The 22,619-nt window shown below is 50.3% G+C and overlaps 1 protein-coding gene across 1 annotated transcript; it reads right to left on the bottom strand.

The window, feature by feature from the left end:
• Positions 1-527: 527 nt before the first annotated feature.
• On the bottom strand, positions 528-21,413 carry SMO (smoothened, frizzled class receptor). Its single transcript, XM_004677032.2, has 12 exons — positions 20,569-21,413; positions 7,948-8,153; positions 6,946-7,155; positions 6,564-6,736; positions 6,203-6,422; positions 5,987-6,110; positions 4,734-4,826; positions 4,240-4,348; positions 3,409-3,594; positions 2,843-2,991; positions 2,290-2,424; positions 528-2,039 (listed from the first exon to the last, which is right to left on the bottom strand). The coding sequence occupies exons 1-12, from the start codon at positions 20,909-20,911 to the stop codon at positions 1,612-1,614; spliced, it is 2,376 nt and encodes a 791-aa protein (XP_004677089.1). The 5' UTR covers positions 20,912-21,413; the 3' UTR covers positions 528-1,611.
• Positions 21,414-22,619: the final 1,206 nt, after the last annotated feature.

Raw genomic sequence — 22,619 nt, 5'->3', positions numbered from 1 at the left:
ATGCTCCTGAGACCTTCCAACCAGCCCCCAAGCTCCTGCTAACGGAAAAGTGGGGTGAGTAGGCTTCCCTTGGGGAAGTTTGAATTCCTTTGACTGGTCTGGGAAGGAAGCTGTGGCTCACAGTAAGTGTGGTCTCCCTGACATCCCTCACAGAAGGCAACAGGCCCACAGAGGTGGGGCCCAGGACTGCCACTGGGACGAGGCCCATCTCCATTAGATGGGGAACACACTTGCTTCCAATCATCACCCGGGGTGAACCACCTGGTCTTGCTCAACCATCTTATGATCAGTGTGCAGTGAGGCAGTTGAGGCCACAGAAGAGCTTTTGTCCATACAAAGCTAACTGGCCTAGAAGGACAGCCAGCACATTAGGTTGACATCAGCAGACATCTGTCAGTTGTGACCTCATTAGCATCAAGCTCTTGGCCCTTCAGCCAGCCTTTGGAGGAAATGGAAGGAGAATGAGGTCAGGATCAGGTATACAGCTAAGTCAAGACCAGAGCCCAAGGAAAGAATCACACCAAGAGTTTATACAAAAACCTTTTATTTACTGTTTATATTTCTTCCCATCTCTATCCTCCTATCTGGAATCCAGCCAGCAACTAAGGCTTCCTGCTGTCTGGTTCTCGAAACTGGGGCTTTAGGGACATGGTTGGGGGTTATGGGGTGGGAATCTCCTTGCCTGCTGGTTGTGGAAGTTGAAGGAAGCTTTCCTGCCTGATGAAGCTCCAGTAGCTTCCCAGAGTAGCTCCTTAAGTCAGGGGATCCATCCCTCACTGGATGGGTATGTGGAAGAGATAACAAATGTCTCTTGGAGGCCCTGAGGCTCCCGCTAGGCACTGCTTCTAACCCACACCGGGCAGATGGTTGAATCAATCCCTCATCTGGAGATGGAGCCCAGTAACAAAAGGGAGAGGTGAATGGGTCAGGGTGGAGAATTCAACAGTTTTGGGTACTAATCAACAAACAGGAAACAGGAAGAGGGTGGCCTAATTGGGCTGTAATGGGGGAGGAGAAGGAGAAGCAGAACACAGGAGGGTGATGAGCCCGACAGAAGAGAGGTTGGAAGCCCTGTGGGAGCAGACACTCCAGCCCCACAACTGCCTGGGAGAGGATGAAGGGAGCCTATCCCCTTTCAGACAAAAGGCTAATGACACATCAAACACTTTTGGTCTGAGACTGCCAGGAGAGGGCACCCACTGGCACAGAAAAGGGCAGCAGCCCTCATCTGACAGACATGGGTTTAACTGGGCCACCATGGCCCATTCTGGACACTGTCCTTCCTGCCTTTGTTGTTACAGTCCCACCACAAGCTCTACAGACCCCACAACCTGCGGGGGAGACAGATGTTGCCAGCCAGACTCCAGCTGGCAGGGCAGAAACAAGGACCCTGAGCTCCAGGGCCCTGCCCCTGGGTGAGGCCTACCCGCGGAGATGTCAGGGCTCTTCCCACAGTCCTGCTGCTGTGAGCCAGACATCTAGAACTCTCCAGGGAGGGCACTGGACCCAAGGCCCTCTGGGAGAGGAGATCCTGGGAGGCATTCCGAGGGAAGAAGAAGCATGTTGGATGGGTTTTATTCCCCTTTCCTGTTCAGGTCCTGCTCCCCAGACTCAGAAGTCGGAGTCCGCGTCCATGAGCTCTGCCTCCATCAGGTTGGTGCGGGAGTGAATGGGTCCCCGCCCCTGCCGGCGGCCCTGAGCCCAGGCTGTGGGGGCAGGGCCGCTGGACAGAAATGGGTCCTGAAGGGGACTGAGCTCTGGACAGAAGGGGTTGGAGACCAGCGTCCAGGCTCCCTGGCGGCAGGGTTCCCCGGCCCCCCAGGCACCTGCAGCCACCAGACACTTCTGCCTGGGCAGCTGTGGTAGATGAGGAACAGCACTAGAGGCAGACACAGGGTGCTGAAGCTCAGGGGGGGCCCCCACCGGGCACACTTCCTTCTTCCTCTTCCTCCGCTTCTTCTTCCGGCCCAGGCGCTTCTCCAGCTCTGGGGAGATCTCTGCCTCAACCAGCCACAGGTTGGCTTTTTCCTCTGGAGGCACTGACAGAGGGAGAAGCCACATGAGCCTGGTGCCCTGGCTCTGTCCACATCACCCCTTCTCTCCATGAACCCTATTTCCTGGCTCTGGGATCCCTGATTCAACCTCTAGTCCCTCAGCCTCACAGTTCAGACCCTTGAGAGTCTTGCCTCTTTCCTCCCTTTTGACAGCCCCTCATTCTCCTGTCCTAGAGCACCCCTCCCACAACCTCTAGTTCCCCAAACCTTTCTACAGGAGCCTGAACCCCATTACCTGGAGTTGCCACAGGGGTGACAGACACATCCTGGGGCAGAATGGCTCCTCTCCGGGCCACCATCTTGGTGACATGCTGGGCCCAGGCTGAGGACACATCAGCTGAGGGCTCATTGAGGTCAAAGGCCAAACCCGCTGTGGGGATGAAAGGAATAGGACTCGTGACTGCCCGGTGCCTTCCTCCCTTACTCAGCACCATTCACCTTCCCCAGCCAATCTCTCCCACATGGCCAGAGAAAACATGCCCTAGTCACCACAGAGCTCTCTACCTACTCCCCATCTGCGAGGGCAGGCCTGGCACCTGTCTTACTCTAGCCCAGGGAGAGCCACTGGAGAAGGCAGTTTGTCCCTCTGAAACAAAGCAAACCATGGAACCCTGGGACAGACACAGGGGGGAGCTGACTGGGGAGGGAGCGAGTGGGAGAGGAAGAGTGCAGGGTGTGCCTTATTCCTCACACCTTCCAGACAACCCTCAAGTCCACCCCTGCCCTCAAGTCCACCTCTGGCACTGGGGGTCTTAGTGCCTTGGCGGAGGAAAGGGGCTGAAGCTCACCTACAGGCCCGTCGTGGGAGACGGTGTGCATGCTGAAGGAGAGTTCCTGGCCTGGGTTCTGTAGCAGCTCCCGCCGCTTGGAGAAAGCCTTGGCAATCATCTTGCTCTTCTTGATCCGTTTGGGTTCATCATCACTCTGCCCTGTCAACCTGAGGCCAGAAAGGATGGGGCAGTGGGAGTGGTGGAACAGCAGCTTCCCATCACAGCAATCCCATTGCCTCCAGGGAAGGAGCCTCCAGGGGGCTTCAAGACCCCAAGGGCTGAGGAGTAAAGGCTTTTTGCAAAGACTTAGGCCTGGAATACAGGGCTCCTGTGGGCACAGTTTCCAAACCATTCCATCCCACCCCAGCTGAACCCTTAGCCAGTCTTCTTGAGGACAAAAGATGTCACTAGGGGGCAGTGGTGAATCACAGAGAAGGTGGCTTTGGAGGACTCAGGGCAGGCCCTTAGAAAACACTAGGCCCAAGGCTGTGCCGTGCACTAGGAGTCTTGGGAGCATACAACCTGCAAACAGGGTGCAGACTGGAGCAAGGCAAGGATCCGAACAGGCTGGCTGCTAGCCCCACCTGCACCAGGTGCGCCTCCAGATGAGCAGAGTGGCCTTGGTCCAGACCCAGGTGCTCATGGCAATGCCGGTTCCAAACATGGCAAACAGGTTGATCTTCTCCACCAGGAGGCTAGGGCGATTCTTGATCTCACAGTCGGGGATGGGCTTCTTGGTGGACAGCCCGATGGTCACGTTGGCCTGGCACCTGTGGTGAGAAGCCATAGACAGATGAGACCTTCTGGGTCTCCTGGGTGGGTACCTAGTCAACCAGCCACTCCAAAGACTTGAGAAAGAATTAAACCCCAGAGGACTGATTCACAGCCCTGGGTACTCATTAGAGTCACCTGGGAGCTTTTAATAACTACTGATGTCTGGGTCCCACCCGTACAATTAAAGCAAATCTCTGGGGGTGGGACCCCGTCATGGTTTAACGCTCCCCACACTGAAAGTTGCAGGCTTAAGAGTCGCAAGCCATCAGGATATGGACACATGTCCACTGTTGTTCCATTTTAATGGCGATTCCTGGTAGAGGGTATCAGCAGCTGCGATACCCTCTTCTCTCATATTCATCCTCACTCAGACAAAAAAGCAGAGGCAAAGCTAGCAAGCTTTTACAGCCCAGTAGTAACAGCCCAGGCAGAGAGGTGATTACTTCCGGTAGGGGTACACAAGAAACTAATGGAGAACATGAGAAGTACAGCCACCGCCCCCCACCCCCACCCCGGGGCTTCCTCACGTTTCCAGAGAGCCCTGCAGAGGCAGAGAGCAGAGAAAGGTCGGCCCTGCTGGGCCTGTGGTCTGAGCCCCAGTTCTCATCACGGTCGCCCCCAAACCCCGACCACCCACTCACAGCACGTAGTCCCGGAAGCTGCGCTCCCACTCAGCTTGGTTGAAGAAGTCGTAGAAGTGGCAGCTGAAGGTGATGAGCACAAAGCCAAAGGCCAGGAAGCCGAAAATGCCTGTGGAGGGAACGGGGCAGGGCGCTCCGTAACCAAGCCCAGCCGGGCAGCAGCAGTGGCAGAGGGTGTGTGTCCCACATGGCGAAGGCATGAGTCTGGGGTGGATGAGCTGGCTCAGTTCTAGAGATGCACTCTTCAAAACAAGGCAACAGCAGCACTCCAGGAGGGCCGCGTGGGAGGGAACTGCGCCAGGACGCAGGCTAGGCAGGGACTTGAGCGCTTCCATCCAACAGGGCCCTTCTTTGAACTACCAGCACCACCCTCTCTCTCGGCCTTATCTTGTCCCATGGACGTTATCTTGTCCCTCTCGCTTACTGCGTCTCCAGACCCTTCCCCAGGAGGGCGTCGTGCGAGGCTGGCACCCCCAAGTCCCGGGGCCCCTCACCCAGGCGCAGCATGGTCTCGTTGATCTTGCTGGCAGCCTTCTCACTCAGCAGCCCAGGGTGGTTGCTCTTGATGGAGAACAGGGTCATGACTCCTGAACACAAGGGAGACTCAGGCGTGAGTGGCGGGGGGGGGGGGGCTCCCCTGGCCCTGCAGGCTCAGGTCTGATCACACCTGTGCTGACTTAGAGCTTGGGGAATTGGAGAAATAGACCTGCTGGTGGCAGGTCACCCAGAGACTGCAAAGGCTGCAAAGACAGTGGAGAAGTGAGGGGAGGTGTCTCAGTGCTGCTGGGCCACCCCTAAGTCAGGTAGCCAGGTTGAAGCTGTTCCACTGGAAAAGGCATAAAAAGAAACTGGAGGACAGTGTTCTTTCACAGAAGTATGATGTGAGCCACTCCCAGGATCTCAAATTTCCTAGTGGCACATTCAAAAAGTAAAATGACTCAAGTTCACTTCGGTGTATTTTTATAAAGTCGACCTGTCCCAAGTATCATCCCTTCAACAAGTGGCCCATGGAGCAAGCCAGTCGGGGCTATTTGAAAGGCGGTGTGAATTTCGCACATAAGACACATCTCCATTTGGATGAGTTCCAGCAGCTACAGCACAGGCAGCAGAGACACGATACATGGATTAGGTATCCAGAAATGGCCAAAAAGCAGGGGAAGAGCTGGGCTGAATGGAAGGTTAACAGGACGGGACGAGGAACCTGATGCTTACAAAGAAAACGCAACAAAAATGAGCTAGACCAAGGCACGCAGGCTGATGGCAGAAGTGGCAGGTGAGATGGGGAAGTTAGGGAACAGAGATGTGCGTGTTGTGACAGCTGTTTGCGTGCGTGTGCGTGCGTGTGCATGTGTGTGTGTTGCAGGCAGGAGGGAGATGAGAAACCAAGCTGAGAGGACACAGAAATTCAGGGTGCTCACCTATGCCCTGCGCTGGTGCATGTGGACCGTGCATGTGTACACGGCTGGGGCGGGTCTGAAACCCAACCCGAGCTCCTCTTAAACCGTGAGCCTCTGCGCAAGACTCTGAAGAAAGGGGTGCGTTTTTCTGGCTGGCACAAAGAAGCTAACCCACACCAAGGGTGCAGGGTGTCTGCCTAGGAGGGACACCTGCCAGTTTGCACCAAGTTCCTGTGGGGTCTGCTAAGGTCCCACCGCAGAGGCAGCAGAGGCGACACTCCTCATGCTCACACAGAGCAGCTTCTGAGCCCCTTTGCTGCCCCGCTGGTCCTGCCCTGATCCTCACTCACCTCGGATGAGGAAGTAGCCTCCCACGATGAGCACCAGGCCAATTGGAGCCAGCACGAAGCCAGCACGGTACTGGTGGTTCTTGTAGCCCACAAAACAGATGCCACTCACGGAGTCCCCATCCACCTGCAGCAGGAAGCGGTGGGAGCGGTGGAGCTGGGCACTGTCTTACTCACACCTGTCCCTTGCAGGCCCCCACGCCCTCACCATCACTGTACCTGGGCCACAGCGAGGATTGCAACAGTGAGGACAAAGGGGAGCGACCATGTGAGCAGGTGGAAGTAGGAGGTCTTGCCCGAGAGAGGCTGGTAGGTGGTGCCCAGGGCCTTGAAGGAGGTGTGCCAGGCATAGGTGAGGACCACGAACCAGACAACACCAGCCATCAGGGCGTAGTACACGATGACAAAGATGATGACACAGGACAGTGTCTCGTTGGAGCTGTGCAGACAGGAGGTGTGTTACTTGGAGAGGTCTTTCTGGGTTCTCTGCTTTTCAAGTCCAACCTGTCCCTTTTCTGCTAAGCACACACTTCGGCCCTCCTCCCCTCGCCCTCAACTCTTGAGTCCCCAAGGCACCTACGTGGGCTCCCCAAGCCTCATGGTGCCATCTGCACGGCAGACGATCTCCCGGCGGGCACCATCCATGAACTGGGCGAGCCAGCCAATGCTGCCCACAAAGAAACACGCGTTGACGTAGAAGAGGATGACGGCAGGGTAGCGATTCGAATTCCGCCAGTCAGCCACAAACGTGGCCTAGAAGAGAGTCGTGGGAGCCGTTCCGTGAGGGTCAGGTAATTCTGTGCTGCAGGTGCCCTGACCCGTCTCATCATGACCCTTCCCTGGGGACTCCCCACCACGCCCACCTCCACCATCCTGGCTCGCTCCCCACTATCCCGGCTCAGTGTCCCGACCCCCCTCTCTCTTCCCTGCCTCCTTCACCCAAGGGCCTGTCCTCCGCTGACCAGGGTGAAGAGTGTGCAGAGGCCCGTGACGGCCCCGAAGGCGGCGATGTAGGTGTGCATGTCCCGGTGCTCCGCCTCGGTGAAGAGTGGGTTCTGGCACTGGATGCCACAGCCCTCCACGTCCTCGTACCAGCTATTAGGGTTGTCGGTCCGAACCAAGGGCGCCTCACACTGGCCCGAACTGTTGAACTTGATGTTCTGCACCTCGTTCTGGAATAAGGCAGGGAGTTGTCAGTGCAGAAGGGGGAAGTAGGCAGACAGGCGAAGAGGGCAGCAGCAGGGTGCCAGTGTGCCAGAGTGGCCGAGGGCACAGGCGCTGGAGACCACCTCCGGGACCAGAAGCCCAGCCTGGTGGCTCAGTGACTCCATGTGGTCTTGGGCAAATGATTTGCCCTATTACCTCAGTTTCCCCATTGATAAGATAGCAATCCTATACTTCATGGTGTGGTTTAAGGGCTAAACGTAAAGAGGACTTAGATGCTGATAATAGTATTTGGAAGCTGGCAGATAACAGTAAAAGCATGACGATCACCATCTTTCTTTCGTTCTTATCATTTGTAAGCTGTCCTTCCCCAACTAGCTAGGTCATGTCTGTTGGTGTCTCGGGCTGTTTTACCTGCCTTGACTCCCCAATCAAAGGATAACTTCCTGAGGAGGTTCTGTCATCCACGGTTCCCATGATTCCCAATGCCTTTTACACCCGAAGTGCAAAATATACTTGTTGAACACAAGTAATTTTTGTGAGAAAGCGGATAATCCCTGACAGAACAGCCCAGCCAGCAAGCTTCCGTCGGGGCTTGTGGCCTGCTGACCTGATGGCACAGACTCGGGGTCTCCCAAGAGAGAAGGCTCCCGGCTGGTCTGCGTCAGCCTCCTGCCAGGCTCTGCCCAGGCCTGGTCCCGCTCAGCCCTGAGAACGTGGCCCGGCCCCGCTCAGCCCTGAGAACGTGGCCTGGCCCCGCTCAGCCCTGAGAACGTGGCCTGGCCCTGCAGCACACTCACCGGACAGCCCTCGGGGAAGTGTTCGGGGGTGCAGCGCAGGAAGTCAGGCCAGCCCCGCTCCCTCTCCACGATGGCACAGGGGCCACGAGTGGCCTGGCAGAGGGTGCGGCCGGGCAGCTCCACCCTGTCGTTCTCACACTTGGGCATGTACACGGCACACAGCAGAGGCTGGATCACGGCCCAGCAGCGGGGGGCGTTCCGGAGACCTGGGGAGTGGAGACCATGTGGACACTTGACAGTGGCTCTGCATCTCTCTGGCCCGCAGACACTGCACCCCCTCAGTGCTCCCCTGGTCGCCAGGCCCAGGCCTCTCCTGACACCGGTTACCTGGGCAGGATGAGTCTGGCTTGTATGGGCCTCCTCCCTGCACCCTGCCACTACATGCCAACAGAACCCCTCAGTCACTGAGAAGCAAAATGCTCTCCCCACCCCACTCCAGGCCTGAAGAGGGCTTCTAGGCTGTTGGTGATGTTCTGTCACATGATCTGATCCCAGGCAGATCAGAAAAATCTGATCTTGTGAAAATCAAGTTTAGGATCTGGGCACTTGTTGTGTCTATTTTACAACTCAATCAAGTTTGTGAAAAATGGCCCCCATTTCCAAATGCCCTGATAGGGACTCTGAGCAGTTCTGGCTGAGAAGCCCAGTTTGGCTTACTTTCTACCTTTTCAGCTGACCTTTCCACATCTTCCCTAGGCCTCTTCTAGGGGAAGGAGTTTGTGGGGCCAACCCTTGACAGGACCCATGCACCAGAACCACAGATGTTCCCCTTCCCAGACCCAGCACCCTATTCTTACCAGCTGGAGGTGAGAGAGAGGAAAGGAGGGAGCTTAAGAAGAGATAACCAGGGAGCCAGGTAGTCCAAAGCCAGAGGAGGAAGCAGGAAATCAAATGGAGGGAAACAGAAGAAGCTCTGTCCAGTGCAGAGGGAGGAAAGTTGTTGTTAGTATAAGAAAGAGGTGGTCTCCCAACCCAGCCCACCTCCCCCTGCACCCCTCCAAATTGTCCCTGCTGCAGGAACATGTTTCCCAAGTAGAAAGTTGTATTGGAAGCTTCTGAAGATATAAGAATAAAAATGGGAGACACTCTCTCTCCTCCCAAACCCCAATGCCAGATGGTGGGGGGAGGTAAACTTTATAGTGCATATCATAAACACTCAGAAAATATTACGTTATTATTGCTAACCTAGGCCTCTGATTGCAGACAAAGCCTATCCCAATGCCCAGAGCCAGTTCTGTCACTTAAGAAGCAATATCCTCAGGCCACAGTTCCCAGACCTGACCCAACTCAGAATCACTGGGGACCGTTATCACTCCAGGTAGAGGACCCACTCTCCGGTTATGGGTAGAGAACAGAGTAGGGGTTGTGCAATATTGTGATCTCCATGGAAGGAGAGGCCCCACGTTTCCTGCCCCACCTGATGGGGAATGGAGTTGAGCAGCCAGGGGAACCTAAAAAGGGGTTTGTAGAGAAGATTTGGGAGACTTGGAGGAGGCACATGGAACAGAGAGGCATGTGAAGAAGCAGCGTTAGCGCCTCTTGGAGGGTAACACATGGTGTAAGACATGTAGAGACACTTGAAGAGACATGGGTGAGAGACCATGGGGAGATTGGCGATCACAGCTGTTACTTATTTTTTTTTAAGATTTATTTTTTATTTATTCATGCATACAAGAGTTGAGGTATTGGCCAGAGGTTACAGGGGGTGAGAGGATTCACCAGAGATAGAGTGGGGAGCAGAACAGGTGGATCCACTGAAATACACTGCTGAGGGGAGCAGAAGGTGAGACAGGAGAGGTCTGCCGCACCCTGTGGGTCAGCTCCCTGGCAGGGGACTGAACTCTAGTGGTGCACTAGCTGCCAATAGCTTTCTACTGCTGGGACTTAACCCTGTGCCACCAGGGAGGCACAGCTGTTACCTTGATTTCCCTCTTTTCCTTCCAGACTTGCCTGGTCGCTTGCACCTCTTTCCTGTGGCTCCCCACTAGAAGGTACCTTAGATTTGTGGCAAGTTTTCAGACCTTACTTAGCAGCCCTGCTTTGGGCCAATCCTGTTTGTCTGGACATTTACCCTCAAGGGGTTGGGTAACTTTGGGTGTTTCATTGGGAAACTATTGTTCTCGCTTATCTTTCTATGAACTCAAATTCCTTTAAAGGTTTTTTCTCGTTAAGGCTTACATATTGAGCATGTTTTGTCTTGATGTGGTGAATGGCAGAACACATTTTGTGCAAGTTTGGGGGTCCTGAGGTGCTCTTCAGTCTGCCTGCTAACAGTGGCAGGGGTTGTGGGAGAAGGGTGAGAGGGATGTTCTCTATATTGACTATAGAGGCTGGTGATACAACTCTGTATTTCTTTGAACTCGTAGAACTGTACAACAAAAATGTGAATTTTACTAGCTGTTTATTAAACAATAAATTTTAAATGGGGGAGGGGGTTGCCCCTAGAGTGAAATGTGTTCTAGAGGAGCAGCAGGCAGTTTATTCATAAATAATACTGTGAATCACACTACATACTGTTCAGTTGTAAATCTGAACCAAGTAATATAATAAATGGCTCTAAAAGCAAGTTAAGAAATACAGAAAATAAGCTTTTGTTTACAGATTGTTTTAACAGGTTTATATAATTGTTGTTATAGAGCAGTAAAATTTATTTGTGTGCATGTATGTCTCCAATTGAGTTGTATATGTCTTGAAAGTAAAGAATATAACTGACCTCTTTATATTCTCTCATTTCTCCACTAATGCCTGGTAAATCACACAGGCAATCAGTAAATATTTACTGAATGAATGTATTTGCCTCTGGAGACCTAAAGTCCAAGGCTATGGAAAATAAATAAGTATATACATAAATAAAAATTTACACTTAAAACTATTGAGTAATTTTTCTGGATTTTTGTGGCCTTTATGGTAATTATCAGCTTTCAAAAATGTGTAATTGGCCATTTTTCTTTTATTCTCATTTAAATATTGTTTTGTACTTTAAAAATAAACTCCCCAAGGAAAAGATAGATCATTAAATACATCTTAAATGACAATTGAAGAGCCATTCAGTGAAAAAATAAGTTCGTTCATAAAAATAATTCTAGATGAATCAAAAATAACTGCATAATTACAAAAAATTAAAGCTCTAGAAGAAAAAAAGGAAATTTTAAAAAAGATTTATTTATGCAATCAAGAGATGGGGTGCAGGCAAGAGGTAGGGGGTGCTGAGAGGATTCCCCAGAGACAGAGTGGGGAGCAGAACAGGCAGATCAATGAAGTACACTGCTGAGGGGAGCAGTGGGCGAAAACAGGAGAGGTCTGCTGTGCCATGTGGGTTACCTCCCTGGGATCAGCTTCATAGTGTTGCAACTTAACCCCTTGAACCACCAAGGAGGCCCAGGAAAAAATTTTTTTAAGTCTTAGAGAGGACAAAGCTTTTTGAAGTATGATACTATAAGACCTACAAATCATGAAATAAAAGATTTAAAGATAAATTCACAAGAAAAACAACACACTGAGAGAATTTATTTCTAACTTACCACAAGAAAGAGCTAATTTCCTTATATGCATAAGTTAACTCAATAAGGAATTTACAATCCTATAGAAAAATGGCAAAAGACAAACAAAACAGATCACATAAGTATAAATGGACTTCAAACACAGAGAGGGGACCCTCCCTGGTGGCACAAAGGGTTAAAGGGAAGCACTGTGAAGCTGACCACAGCCACTGCAGCACAAGTTTGATTCCAGATCCCCAGTCCAGGGGCTGGCACCACAGATCTCTCCTATCTCACCTGCTGCTCCCCTCAGCAGTGTACTTCATCAACCTGCCTGTTCTGCTCCCCACTCTGTCTCTGGTGAATCCACTCACTGCCCCTGAACCTCTGGTCTGTATCCCAATTCTGTATGTATAAATAAGTAAATCTTCAAAAAAAAAAAAAAAGAGAGATGCTCAATCTCTTAATGAAGTAAATGTGAACTAAAGCTGCAAGACATATGAGTGTGAGTGTATAACTCTTGGAGTGATAAAAGACCAAAACATTTTGAAAATGCTTTATGGGAGGGGGAAGGGAGGGAGGGGGAAAAAGGTAGAAGGGGGAGAGGGTACTAGCAAATTTATATATTTTTGGTAAGAATAAACATTACCAAGCACCTGTGGAGTCTATGTGGCAGTATCTATCAAAATTTTATACTAGAAATTCCACTTCTCTGTTCATAAAGATAATACACAAGAGTACTTATTGTAGCATTGTCTGTAATAGCAAATGACAAGAAGCAACTTGAATCTATATGCATCAATAGGAGATTAATGAACTAAAATATCACACATCAATGTAATTAATTGAACTCTACTAGAGGTTAAACAATTTGTATTGAAATAGAACCACCTCAGATATATATTGTTAAGGCCCTCCCTCATGGCTCAAGTTAATGTTAAGGCCCTCCCTCATAGTGAAATCTCAGCACTATGAAGATATCAGCAGCCACTGCAGCACTAGTTCGATCCCCAGCCAGGGAGGTGACCCAGAAGGCACAGCAGACCTCTCCTGACCCACCTGCTGCTCCCCTCAGCAGTGTACTTCATTAACCTGCCTGTTCTGCTCCCCACTCTGTGTCTGGTGAATCCTCTCACCCCTGGTACCTCTGGCCTATACCCCAGTTCTTGCATGCATAAATAAATCTTAAAAAAAAAAAAAAAATTACTGGCCCTCCCTGGTGGCGCAGCGGGTTAAAGCATAGCACTGAGAATCTAAAGCCACTTCCGCATGAGTTCGATTCCCGCCTACCCCAGAGGTGACCACATGGCGTGGCAGACCTCTCCTGACCCGCTCGCTGCTCCCCTCAGCAGTGTACTTCGTCGATCTGCCTGTTCTGCTCCCCACTCTGTCTCTGGTGAAGCCTCTCGCTGCCCCTGAGCCTCTGGCCTGTACCCCAGTTCTGTATGCACAAATAAATAAATCTTTAAAAAAAAATTACTGAGAAAATAAGACTATTTCAATAAAAATTTATAAATGTTGGGAAGACTAAATGTTGTAAAGATGACATTTTCCCCAATTTAACCTGCATATTCAATGTAATTTCAGTCAAAACCATCAACAAATATTTTTATATTGAAACACAAAGGGTCAAGAGTAGTCCAAACTCTATTAGATATTATGGTACTATAAAGGAGAGGTTGTCAGTCTGGAGATCACAAAGGATTCTTAGGGAACTAGGATAGGAGAAAAAGTTACATCTAACTGAAATTTAGTCTTTCCTTCAATTGTAATGCAAGGAAGATATCACCATAATGTCAGCAATAACATTGTGGCCTTGTTACAAATGGAAATCAGATTTTTTTTGTTGCACATATAGCTCAAAATATTGTTATGGCTCTTCATCACTTGATAGTATATTTAAGCCACCCTATCAATAAAGAAGTGCTATATATTACAAACTTTTTTTAAATATTTGATTACAATATTTCAATGTAATTTTCTTTGTAATCCTATATGCTTTTTTCAATCCTGTGTGTTTTGCTTTATGAACTGAAATATATTATACCAAGGAGCCCAGAGGTTTTACTAGATTGCTCATGTGGTCCACAGCTCAGAAGGTGAAGGTGCTATAAAGATATAAGTAAGATGGTTTGAAAATGGGAAGGAATAGAAAAATGGACCCTTGGAATACAAAAATAGGTCTCAAAATGAATATATATTTGGATATAATTTACAACAGAACAGTAGTATTCAACAAATGATTTTGCAAAAACAAATGTGACACTGGAGTTAAGAAAAATCATCCTCCTGAGGTGGAAAAATGCACAAACATAAGTGAAAATAAGCTATTATAAAATTTTTAAAAATTCATCTTCAATGCAGTCTAAAATCACAGGAAAATCTATGGCCTTTTGAGAGCATAAGAGGTAAAGTCATGCCTTTGTGGTATGAAAGGCTTTTTAAAAATACACAAATTTGTTTTTAAAAAGATTTATCTGTTTATGTATACAAGAGCTGGGGGTCTAGGCCAGAAGTGGGGGGGGTGGAGGGGTGAGGTGAAAGGATTCACCAGAGAACAGGCAGATCTACTAAAGTACACTGCTGAGGGGAGCAGTAGGTGAGACAGGGGTGTTCTCAACTGGGGATCAAACTCGTGCTGCAGTGGCTGTGGATAACTTCACAGTCTGTGCGTTAACCCTTGTGCCACCAGGGAGGCCCCAAAATACACAATTTTTTAAAAAGACACAATAAAGACTGTCATAAAAATTTTGATGAATGAGTACCTGTAAGGTTAGAATCTCTGCTCAACAAAAGATACAAAGAAAATGAAATGGGCAGCCACAGAATAGAACAGCTAAGGACTCTCAGACTCTGGTTTCTCTTCAGACTATATAAATCTTTCACCTTTTACCAGTACATAAGGACTAACATGTGCGATATTCAAAAGCTTCTATAAATCTTACAAAAATAACAGATATAGAAAAACGGGCCAGAAAACTGAACACACATTACAAAAGAACAAATGACCAGTAAATATCTGAAATAGTGCTTAACCTCACTACTAATCAGGGAAATGCAAATCAAAATATATATCACAATGCTTTATAGTAAGCTGAAGGCATGCGTCTCCTCTTATCTAGCAATTCCAGTCCTCTAATTACATATCTAGAGAAACTTGACCCAAGTATTGCAAGATACACAGAAAAGACTACTCTCGGCCATATTAATCACAATGGCCTCCAAGCTGGAGACAACTTAACTTAAATTTTTAACAACACAATGGATAAATAAAATGTGGTCTATTCATATAACAGAATACTACTCCACAAAGAAAAAAATGAGCTACAATAGCATGGATGAAGGTTACAAAAGAATGTATAGCAAAAGAAGCAAGACATAAAATAACATATAGCATGAGTGATATATGTCAAAAGTTCAAAAACAGGGAGGGGGCCTCCCTGGTGGCACAATGGTTTAAGTCACAGCACTATGAAGCTCTCCGCAGCCACTGCAGCAAGAGTTCGATCCCAGCCAGGGAGGTGAACCACATGGCGCAGCAGATCTCTCCTGACCTGCCCACAGCTCCCCTCAGCAGTGTACTTCAGTCAATCTGCCTGTTCTGCTCCCCACTCTGTCTCTGATGAATCCCCTTACACCCCCCCCAACCTCTGGCCCACACCCTAGCTCTTGTATGCATAAATAAATAAATCTTTTTTTTTAAAAAAAGTTCAAAAACATTGAAAGCTGAAATATATTGCCTAGAGGTTTCAAAACTAGATAGCAACACTACTCAGGAAAAAGGAAATGATTAACTACCCGACATGGTTACGGCACAATCCAAGAAGGGGAGAGAAGGGGGTGTGCCTGGGAAAGATATAGCAAGTGCATCTGTGGGCCAATTACAGTCCAGTTCTCTACTCGGGGTCACTGTATAATTACTGAGGACTTAGTGGTTCTGTGTTTTATGTGCTTTCTGTACATGCTATTCCTCACAATTAAAAAGTAAAAAAGTTGAAGCAAAAATAAAAACTTAGGGCTGTAGGTGCTTTTCTGTACTTTTATATTTTCCTAAAATACATTTTTTAATGGATTTCTGTCATTGGTCAAGTTCATCCTGCAAATAAACCCACCATCATCACCACCAACATCCCTCTCATCTCGCAATTTGATGGCTCTTAGAAAAATGAGAAACTGGGCCCTCCCTGGTGGCGCCTTGGCTAAGGATGCAGCTTTGCAAATGAGCTACAGCAGCTTCAGTGCAAGTTTGATCCCCGCCTGCCCTGGAGGTGACCCACATGGCACAGCAGACCTCTCCTGACCCACCTGCTGCTCCCCTCAGCAGTGTATTTCATCAGTCGGCCTGTTCTGCTCCCCGCTCTGTCTCTGGTAAATCCTGCACCTCTAGCCTGTACCCCAATTCTGTATGCATAAATAAATAAATCTTTCAAAAAAAAAAAAAAAGAAAGAAAGAAAATGAGCCAGCTTCCCTGGCTCTCTCCTACTGGCTCACGCAGCCAAGGGACAGGCCTGTTCATACCCAGGATACAGTAGCAGTCAAGGAGGCTACGTGCTGACTCTCAGGGACCTCTGTCCTGCACCAGAAGCAGCCTCTTGGCTCTCTTGCCCTACTGACCAAACTAGATTTGGCTAAAGGTGGACCATGGCCTGGATATTGTTTGTCTGGTCAGCCTGGAATGCCTAAGAAAAGATATTTTAAGCTCTAACAGGCAAAGATGCTGAATGCCTAAAGAAGCCCAATTTCAGAGAGCTGAAAGATGTAGCAGAGACCTGACCCCACCTGAGCCAGAAACTTCCTTACTCCAGGGTGTGCTCCAAAGCCTCAGCCATCTGGGCCAAGGAAGCACATCGCAGCCATCTTTCTTCAGCAATTCTTCTCTGTCCAATCAGCACCTCTCAGTCACATGACCAAAACCGAGCCCACACGCTTCCTAACCCTGCTCTCCTGTTCTCAGTCTCACATGAGCCTAGGTTCTCCTCTGGTGCATGCCCTCCATCCAGTGCATCAGCAAGACCTCACAGTGCTACACTGATGCTCTGTGAGGTCTACTCACGTCTTCCAGCCTGTCACCAGGGTCCTGAATGCCATCATCTCTCCTCTGGACCACCTCAACCATCCCCTACACCAACTGCCAGTTCCAGACTTTCCCTCTTCCTGTGGCTTCTGTAATAAATAACAGATATTCTGTAATAAAACTTGACTTGTTTTAAGTTCAGAGTTCTCTTGAATCCATGTGAATATAAAAATTACATTCTCTTCCTTAGCTTTAAATTTGGGTTTAGGTTTATTTTTATGGAGTCACTAGGTACTGTTTTAGGTATGACTACTAGAGGAAATCCAGCCATTTAGAGAGCAGGAATGTCACACTGTATGTTACTTGTTTAATTTAAGATATCTGCAAAGCCTATAGCTACTTTTCATCAGAAAACAGTATTTCCTTTAATTAAGAGACACATTTTGCCTCTATCTTATACCAGCAACTTAATACTTTCATGAAATCATTGTGCACAAAGATCTTCCCAAAATACAAATGTGATTAAATACATTTTGCTTAAAAGCCTTCAATGGTTCCTTATTATCATCTGGATAACACTGAAACTTTTAAATATGGGATATGAATCCCTTTATTTTCAAATTCTCTGGGTCTTATCTCTTAGAATTCTATCCTTCAATTGATCCAATTCTACCAGTTCTACTGAAATTTTTTTTGAATTTATTTATGTATGCATGCAGAACTGAGGTACAGGTCAGAGGTACAGGGGTGGTTGAGAGGATTCACCAGAGTCAGTGTGGGGAGCAGAACAGGCAGATTGACAAAGTACCCCACACAGCAGGTGGTGGGTGAGACAGAGAGGTCTGCTGTGCCATGTGGGTCACCTCCCTGGCCAGGGATGGAACTCATACCAAGGCAGCTGGGGCCTGCTTTGCAGTGCTGCACTTTAACTCGTTGTGCCACCAGAGACAAAAAAAAAAAAAAGATTTATTTTTATTTATTTAGTCATACAAAGATCTGGAGTGTAGGCCAGAGGTGGGAACAGGAGGGGGTTGGGGGGCTGGAGAAAGAGGTTGGTGTCGGGAGTGGGGATAGTGAGAAGATTCACCAGAGTGGGGAGCAGACCAGGTGAACTGACTGAAGTACACTGCTGAGGGGAGCAGTGGGCAAGACAGGAGAGGTCTGCTGTGCCATGTGGGTCAGCTCCCTGGCCAGGATGGAACTCACACTGCAGTGGCTGGCAGTAGCTTGACAGTGCTGAGACTTTAACCTCTGTACCACCAGGGAGGCCCTATGTCTGTATTCTTTACCTTTGTATGTCCCAGATGACTCAGGATGTGACATGTTGCAAGCACCCAGTATCTTTTTAAGTAAATGAGTGGAGAGCGATATACTCAGAATTCTGAGGTTTTTTTTTTTTAAAGTGAAGAATAAAACTCTATCTTTAGGCCCTCCCTGGTGGCGCAGGGGGTTAAAGCACAGCACTAAGAAGCCGAAACCACTTCCGCATGAGTTCAATTCCCGACTGCCCCGGAGGTGACCACATGGCTCCTGACCGGCGCCCGCTGCTCCCCTCAGCAGTGTACTTCATCGATCTGCCTGTTCTGCTCCCCACTCTGTCTCTGGTGAAGTCTTTCACCACCCCTGAGTCTCTGGCCTGTACCCCAGTTCTGTATGCACAAATAAATAAATCTTTAAAAAAAACAAAAAAAAAACTCTATCTTCAGAAACCTGGATCACCTTTACCTGCCACCCACAAACACATTCCCAGAACCCAACTGTCATTGACCATGTCTAAGGCAAAACAAGACCCCCAACTCAGAACAGGCCAAATCATTAGCCCAAAGTTCTCAGCGAAAGGTCTATTATTGGGGTCACGCCACCTACCCACTGCTCCAGTTTACACCAGCAGCTGCTTCTGGCCCTAAGTCATACAACATCCAGCAGAAAGACACAAAGCAGAAAGAGAAGCTCAAAATGCATGGAAATAGAACTGAGCCAAGGGATGATGGGTCTAGGCAGAAATCAGAGAAAACAAGAACCTGAGTTCAGTTGCTCTGGTGGCGCAACAAGTTAAAGCGCAGCATTATGAAGCTATCTGCTGCTCATACCGCAGCGCGAGTTCCATCCCCAGCCAGGGAGCTGACCCACATGGCGCAGCAGACCTCTCCTGACCTGCCCACTGCTCAGCAGTATATATCAGTCCATCTGCCTGTTCTGCTCCCCACTCTGTCTCTGGTGAGTCCTCTTACCACCACCATCACCACCCCCTTAGTGCATCTCTGGCCTGTACCCCAGTTCTTATATGCATAAAAAGGAACCTGTCAGTGCAGGACGCTGCCCCATCCATCGCAGAGACCATGAGCTCAAACATGCAGTCAGCATATGGCTGTGACCCCTCACTCTCCTGTCCAAACTGCTTCTGTGTGCTGAGCAGCTGCTCTTGGAAGTACGGGCTGGAAACAGGTTCTGCCTTTCTTCCTTGACTTAAGGATAACTACGGAAAGGTAACCTCAGAATTCTGAGTACACAGCGATACACAAGCACTGACCCCACAAAACAGACTATCCTTTTAGCGTGTGGGCAATTCAGACTAGGTGAGATTCTAGGAATTAGCCATTTGGATATTTCATACAGCTGACTCCTTAAATTCAAGCTTTATTTCAGACAGCGCTCAAAGAAACGTTCACACCTTGCTTTCGTGTTTCTTTTTTCTTTCAGTCTTCTGCTCTTTGGCATTGTCACTTTAAAGACTGAAAATTATACTTTCTATGGATACACCCTTCTTAGATATTGTATTTTACTGTTCGCATTTATATAAACATATTACCATAGAAAGAACATTTCTGCAAAATCATAGAGACCTCATGTTATGATAATTTATGGATGCTTCAAAGCTGGTGTTGGTTATTCGGTTTTTGCTCATGTCCTGACTTTAGAATCTGGTAACACCCAAATGACATGACTCCATCCTGGGGGCCAGTCTCCTCCTGCATGGAGCCAAGAACCTACATGTGGCTTTGTCTAACCATCTGCAAAGACCCTGAGGACTCCAGTGGCCAAGCTGACAGAGAGAGATCACCTGCACACACTCCCCTCCCCTGGGCAAGATGGGCACGTCCCAGGGGCAGAACCGAGGTGGGACAGGGAAAGTCTGTCAAAAGGAGGCTGAAAAGTCTGCTCCTCGCTTTTGATTTTATTTTCTCTTTCGAGTATAGAAGCAAGGGATGACAAGTCCGGTTCCTTTCCCTAGTCCCCTTCTGGGTCCCCAGCACAGAAAAGTGACAGGTGGGGTGATAATCCACACTCCCTGGGCAAGGAAGGACCAGTCTGGGTTCTGCCTACAGCCTTCAGGCCTTGCCATACTCTCACCTCAAGTGGAGGGCCTGGGCCTTCAGACTCCTCTGAAGTAAAGGACGACCCAGCATTAAGAGTCCTTCCTTCCACAGCCCTGAGCTGCCTGATGAGTCAAACTTCCAAAGAATACACCAGTGATGATTAGAATAATCTCCTGTCTCCACAATCTCAGATGGGGATTCGAGTCCCCATTTTTCAGATGAGGAAACTGAAATCTCTGAACTTCCTGTCTCCCCAAACAAGATTTCCGGAATTTTCTGGTTACCTTTTACTCATCCCAGGAGGGAGGCAGGGGAGAAGGTGGGGGGATGGGGGTCCCTTTCCTTTATACCCGCCACTCCAGTGCTTTCCCCATACCCTCTCCCTCCATGCATAAATCGACCCCCTATTATTCTTCTCCTTTTCCTCTCCAACCGGTTTCCCGGTCTCCTCTCCAAGGCCTAAATACCTCCGTGAACCCCTAAGGATGCTGATTCGAGAGCAGCACGTAGGTGAGCATCTCCTTTTCTTTAAAAATTGCCTTTCCCGTGGCCCCTAGCGCCCCCCGGCCCCCTTTCAGGTCCCTCGTCTCCCGTACACCCCGCTTCCTCGCCTTCCCTTCCTGCCCCAATCACCGCGGGTCCCCTCCAGCACAGCCGGCCCCCAAAGTTTCAGGCTGCTCCTCCAACTCTCCTAGGTGCGGCTCCCGCCCTCTCCAAAGCTCAGGCCTGCGCCCGTTCTTTCCCGAACCCGCCACCGCAGCACCCCTCCCGGCCGCCCACCGACCCCGGCTCCGGCTCCCGCGCGCTTACCCGACCAGAGAACGAGCTTGCCGTGCGCCTCTTCCTGGGAGTCCGAGTCCCCGGCCAGCAGCGTGGAGGTGGCCCCGTAGGGCAGAGCCGAGCCCAGGCACACGTTGTAGCGCAGCGGTTCGCACGGGGCCGCCCGGCCGCAGTGGCTCAGCAGCGGCGGGGGGCCGGTCACCGCCGCGCTCCTTCTGGCGCCCGCGCCCGCGCTCCGCGGCCCAGGCCCGGTCGCGTTCCCGCTCAAGGCCGCCCCCCGGCCCGGGGCCCCCAGCAGCAGCAGCAGCAGCAACCCCAGCCCCAGCCCCAGGAGCTGAAGCCCCAGCCCCGGTGCGAGGCGGGCAGCGGCCATGGCCAAACCCGCCAACTCAGCAGAAGCCCCCGCACCCCCGCCCGCTCCCCGGAGCCCCCAGGCCACACGCGCAACCCTTGGGGCCACGCAGGCGGCTCAGGCGACCTGTGCGCCCCGCGAGTCCGGTGCCGGGTCCCCCCGGACGCTCCGCGCGTCCCGGGCCCTGGGCGCCCAACTTCGCAAACTTTGAGACCCGGGCCCCATGGTCGAGGTGGAGGCCCCGGTCGGGATCCACAACTCCCTCCCCCCGCGCCAAGCTATCCAAGTTGTCTTCAGCCGCGGGAGCCCTTTGGGCCCCCAACCTCCAGTCCCATTCCCTCGCCCACCATTAAAACCACCTCCCGGCTCCGCGATGGTGGCCAGGCGCGGGCCGGGGTGCGGGACTAGGTCCCCAGCTCCGCCCCCGCGCCAGCCCGCGGCCCTGCGGCCACCTTAGCCCCAGCGCGCCGCAGCCCCCGACTTCTCCCCGCCGACTGCCCGGCTCCTTTGTTGCTTTAGCTCACTCGGCTCTCTGGAATGCACGGGCCTCGCGGAGCCTAGCCCGGCCCCCCCGCTCCGCCACCCCTAGGGGAGGGACTGGCCGACGGAGGGAAGAGGAGGGGAGGGGATGCAAGAGAGGAGGCGCGCGAGCTTCGGCTGCGTCCGGGGCGCCCGGAGGGGCCCGGGCTAGGGGGCTCCGACAATCTTGCCTGCAGCCGCCCCAAGCCCCGGGACTAGGTCGTTTTAACCCGGAGCTGCACCGAGACCCAGCGGGCACGTTGATTGGTGTGAGAATTGCTCGACTTAGTTGTCTGCAAAGAAAACTCTTAAGGTTTAGTAAAAGTGGGGACGGTAGGGTGTACCTGAAGTCAGGAGAAGCGCTCCTTCCTACATCTCTGCATGACTTCCCAACCCTCCAGTCTTCTGCTTTTGGTTAGACCTTTCAGCTTGTACCTGGGCCCCAAAGAAAAGAACCAGGGTTTAGGGTTCCTACGTCTCCAGATCTTTTTAGCTCAGGACCTCTGTGAGAGATGACCTCAAGGCAGCTGCCCCAGCTGCTGTTACCTGTGGGAGCAGGTGTCTGGAAACCAAACTTGCCTATTATCAAGTGTTTATTGCTACAAATGTGTGAAAACTGAATTTGGTTTCCAACGATTGGCGTTGAACTGCCTAAAGGGAACAAGTCCATCTTCCATGGTCCTTGCTACTTTGGCGCTCTGAGGAAGTTTCTGTTCTTCTCCTTCCCTATTCTGCTCATCTGGCTTTGGCTCCTTTGCCTGTTATGCTTGGTCCACTTGGTGTCACCTGCAACAGTTTACACCTATATCCAGGAGTCCAGCCAGGAGAGTGAATTTGCATTGAGTAAAATTTTCTATGAAACTGATGCCCCAGAGAGAGAGAGAGAATGTGCAGAACATTGTGCTGAGCGTAACATCCTTGAATATCTTGAGAACTTGTATTTTGCTATGGGAACAAGGCCTGCCTCAAGAAATAATAATAGTCTCTCCCTGGTGGCACAACGGGTTAAAACACCACACTATGAAGCTCACAGAAGCTACTGCAGCATGAGTTCAGTCCCCCCGCCAGGCAGGTGACTCTCCTGACCTGAACCCTGTTCCCCTGAGCAGTGTATTTCAGTAGATCTGCCTGTTCTAGTCTCCACTTTGTCTCTGGTGAATCTTTTCACCCCCCCCCCACACCGCTGGCCTGTACCCCAGTTATATAAGCA

The sequence above is a fragment of the Condylura cristata genome, unplaced genomic scaffold (assembly GCF_000260355.1).
Source record: "Condylura cristata isolate star-nosed mole 26May11 unplaced genomic scaffold, ConCri1.0 scaffold00005, whole genome shotgun sequence".
In the NCBI taxonomy this organism is placed as follows: Eukaryota; Metazoa; Chordata; class Mammalia; order Eulipotyphla; family Talpidae; genus Condylura; species Condylura cristata.
This window is presented reverse-complemented; position numbering and strand designations above follow the sequence as displayed.

What these genes read in the sequence shown, in the direction of transcription:
- SMO (XM_004677032.2), bottom strand. Translation starts at nt 20,911, where the DNA reads ATGGCCGCTGCCCGCCTCGCACCGGGGCTGGGGCTTCAGCTCCTGGGG. An exon ending in CAATCCTCGCTGTGGCCCAG is followed by an intron (nt 6,111 to 6,202) that starts GTACAGTGATGG and finishes TTCCTGCTGCAG; the next exon opens with GTGGATGGGGACTCCGTGAG. An exon ending in CACCCCTGTGGCAACTCCAG is followed by an intron (nt 2,040 to 2,289) that starts GTAATGGGGTTC and finishes TCCCTCTGTCAG; the next exon opens with TGCCTCCAGAGGAAAAAGCC.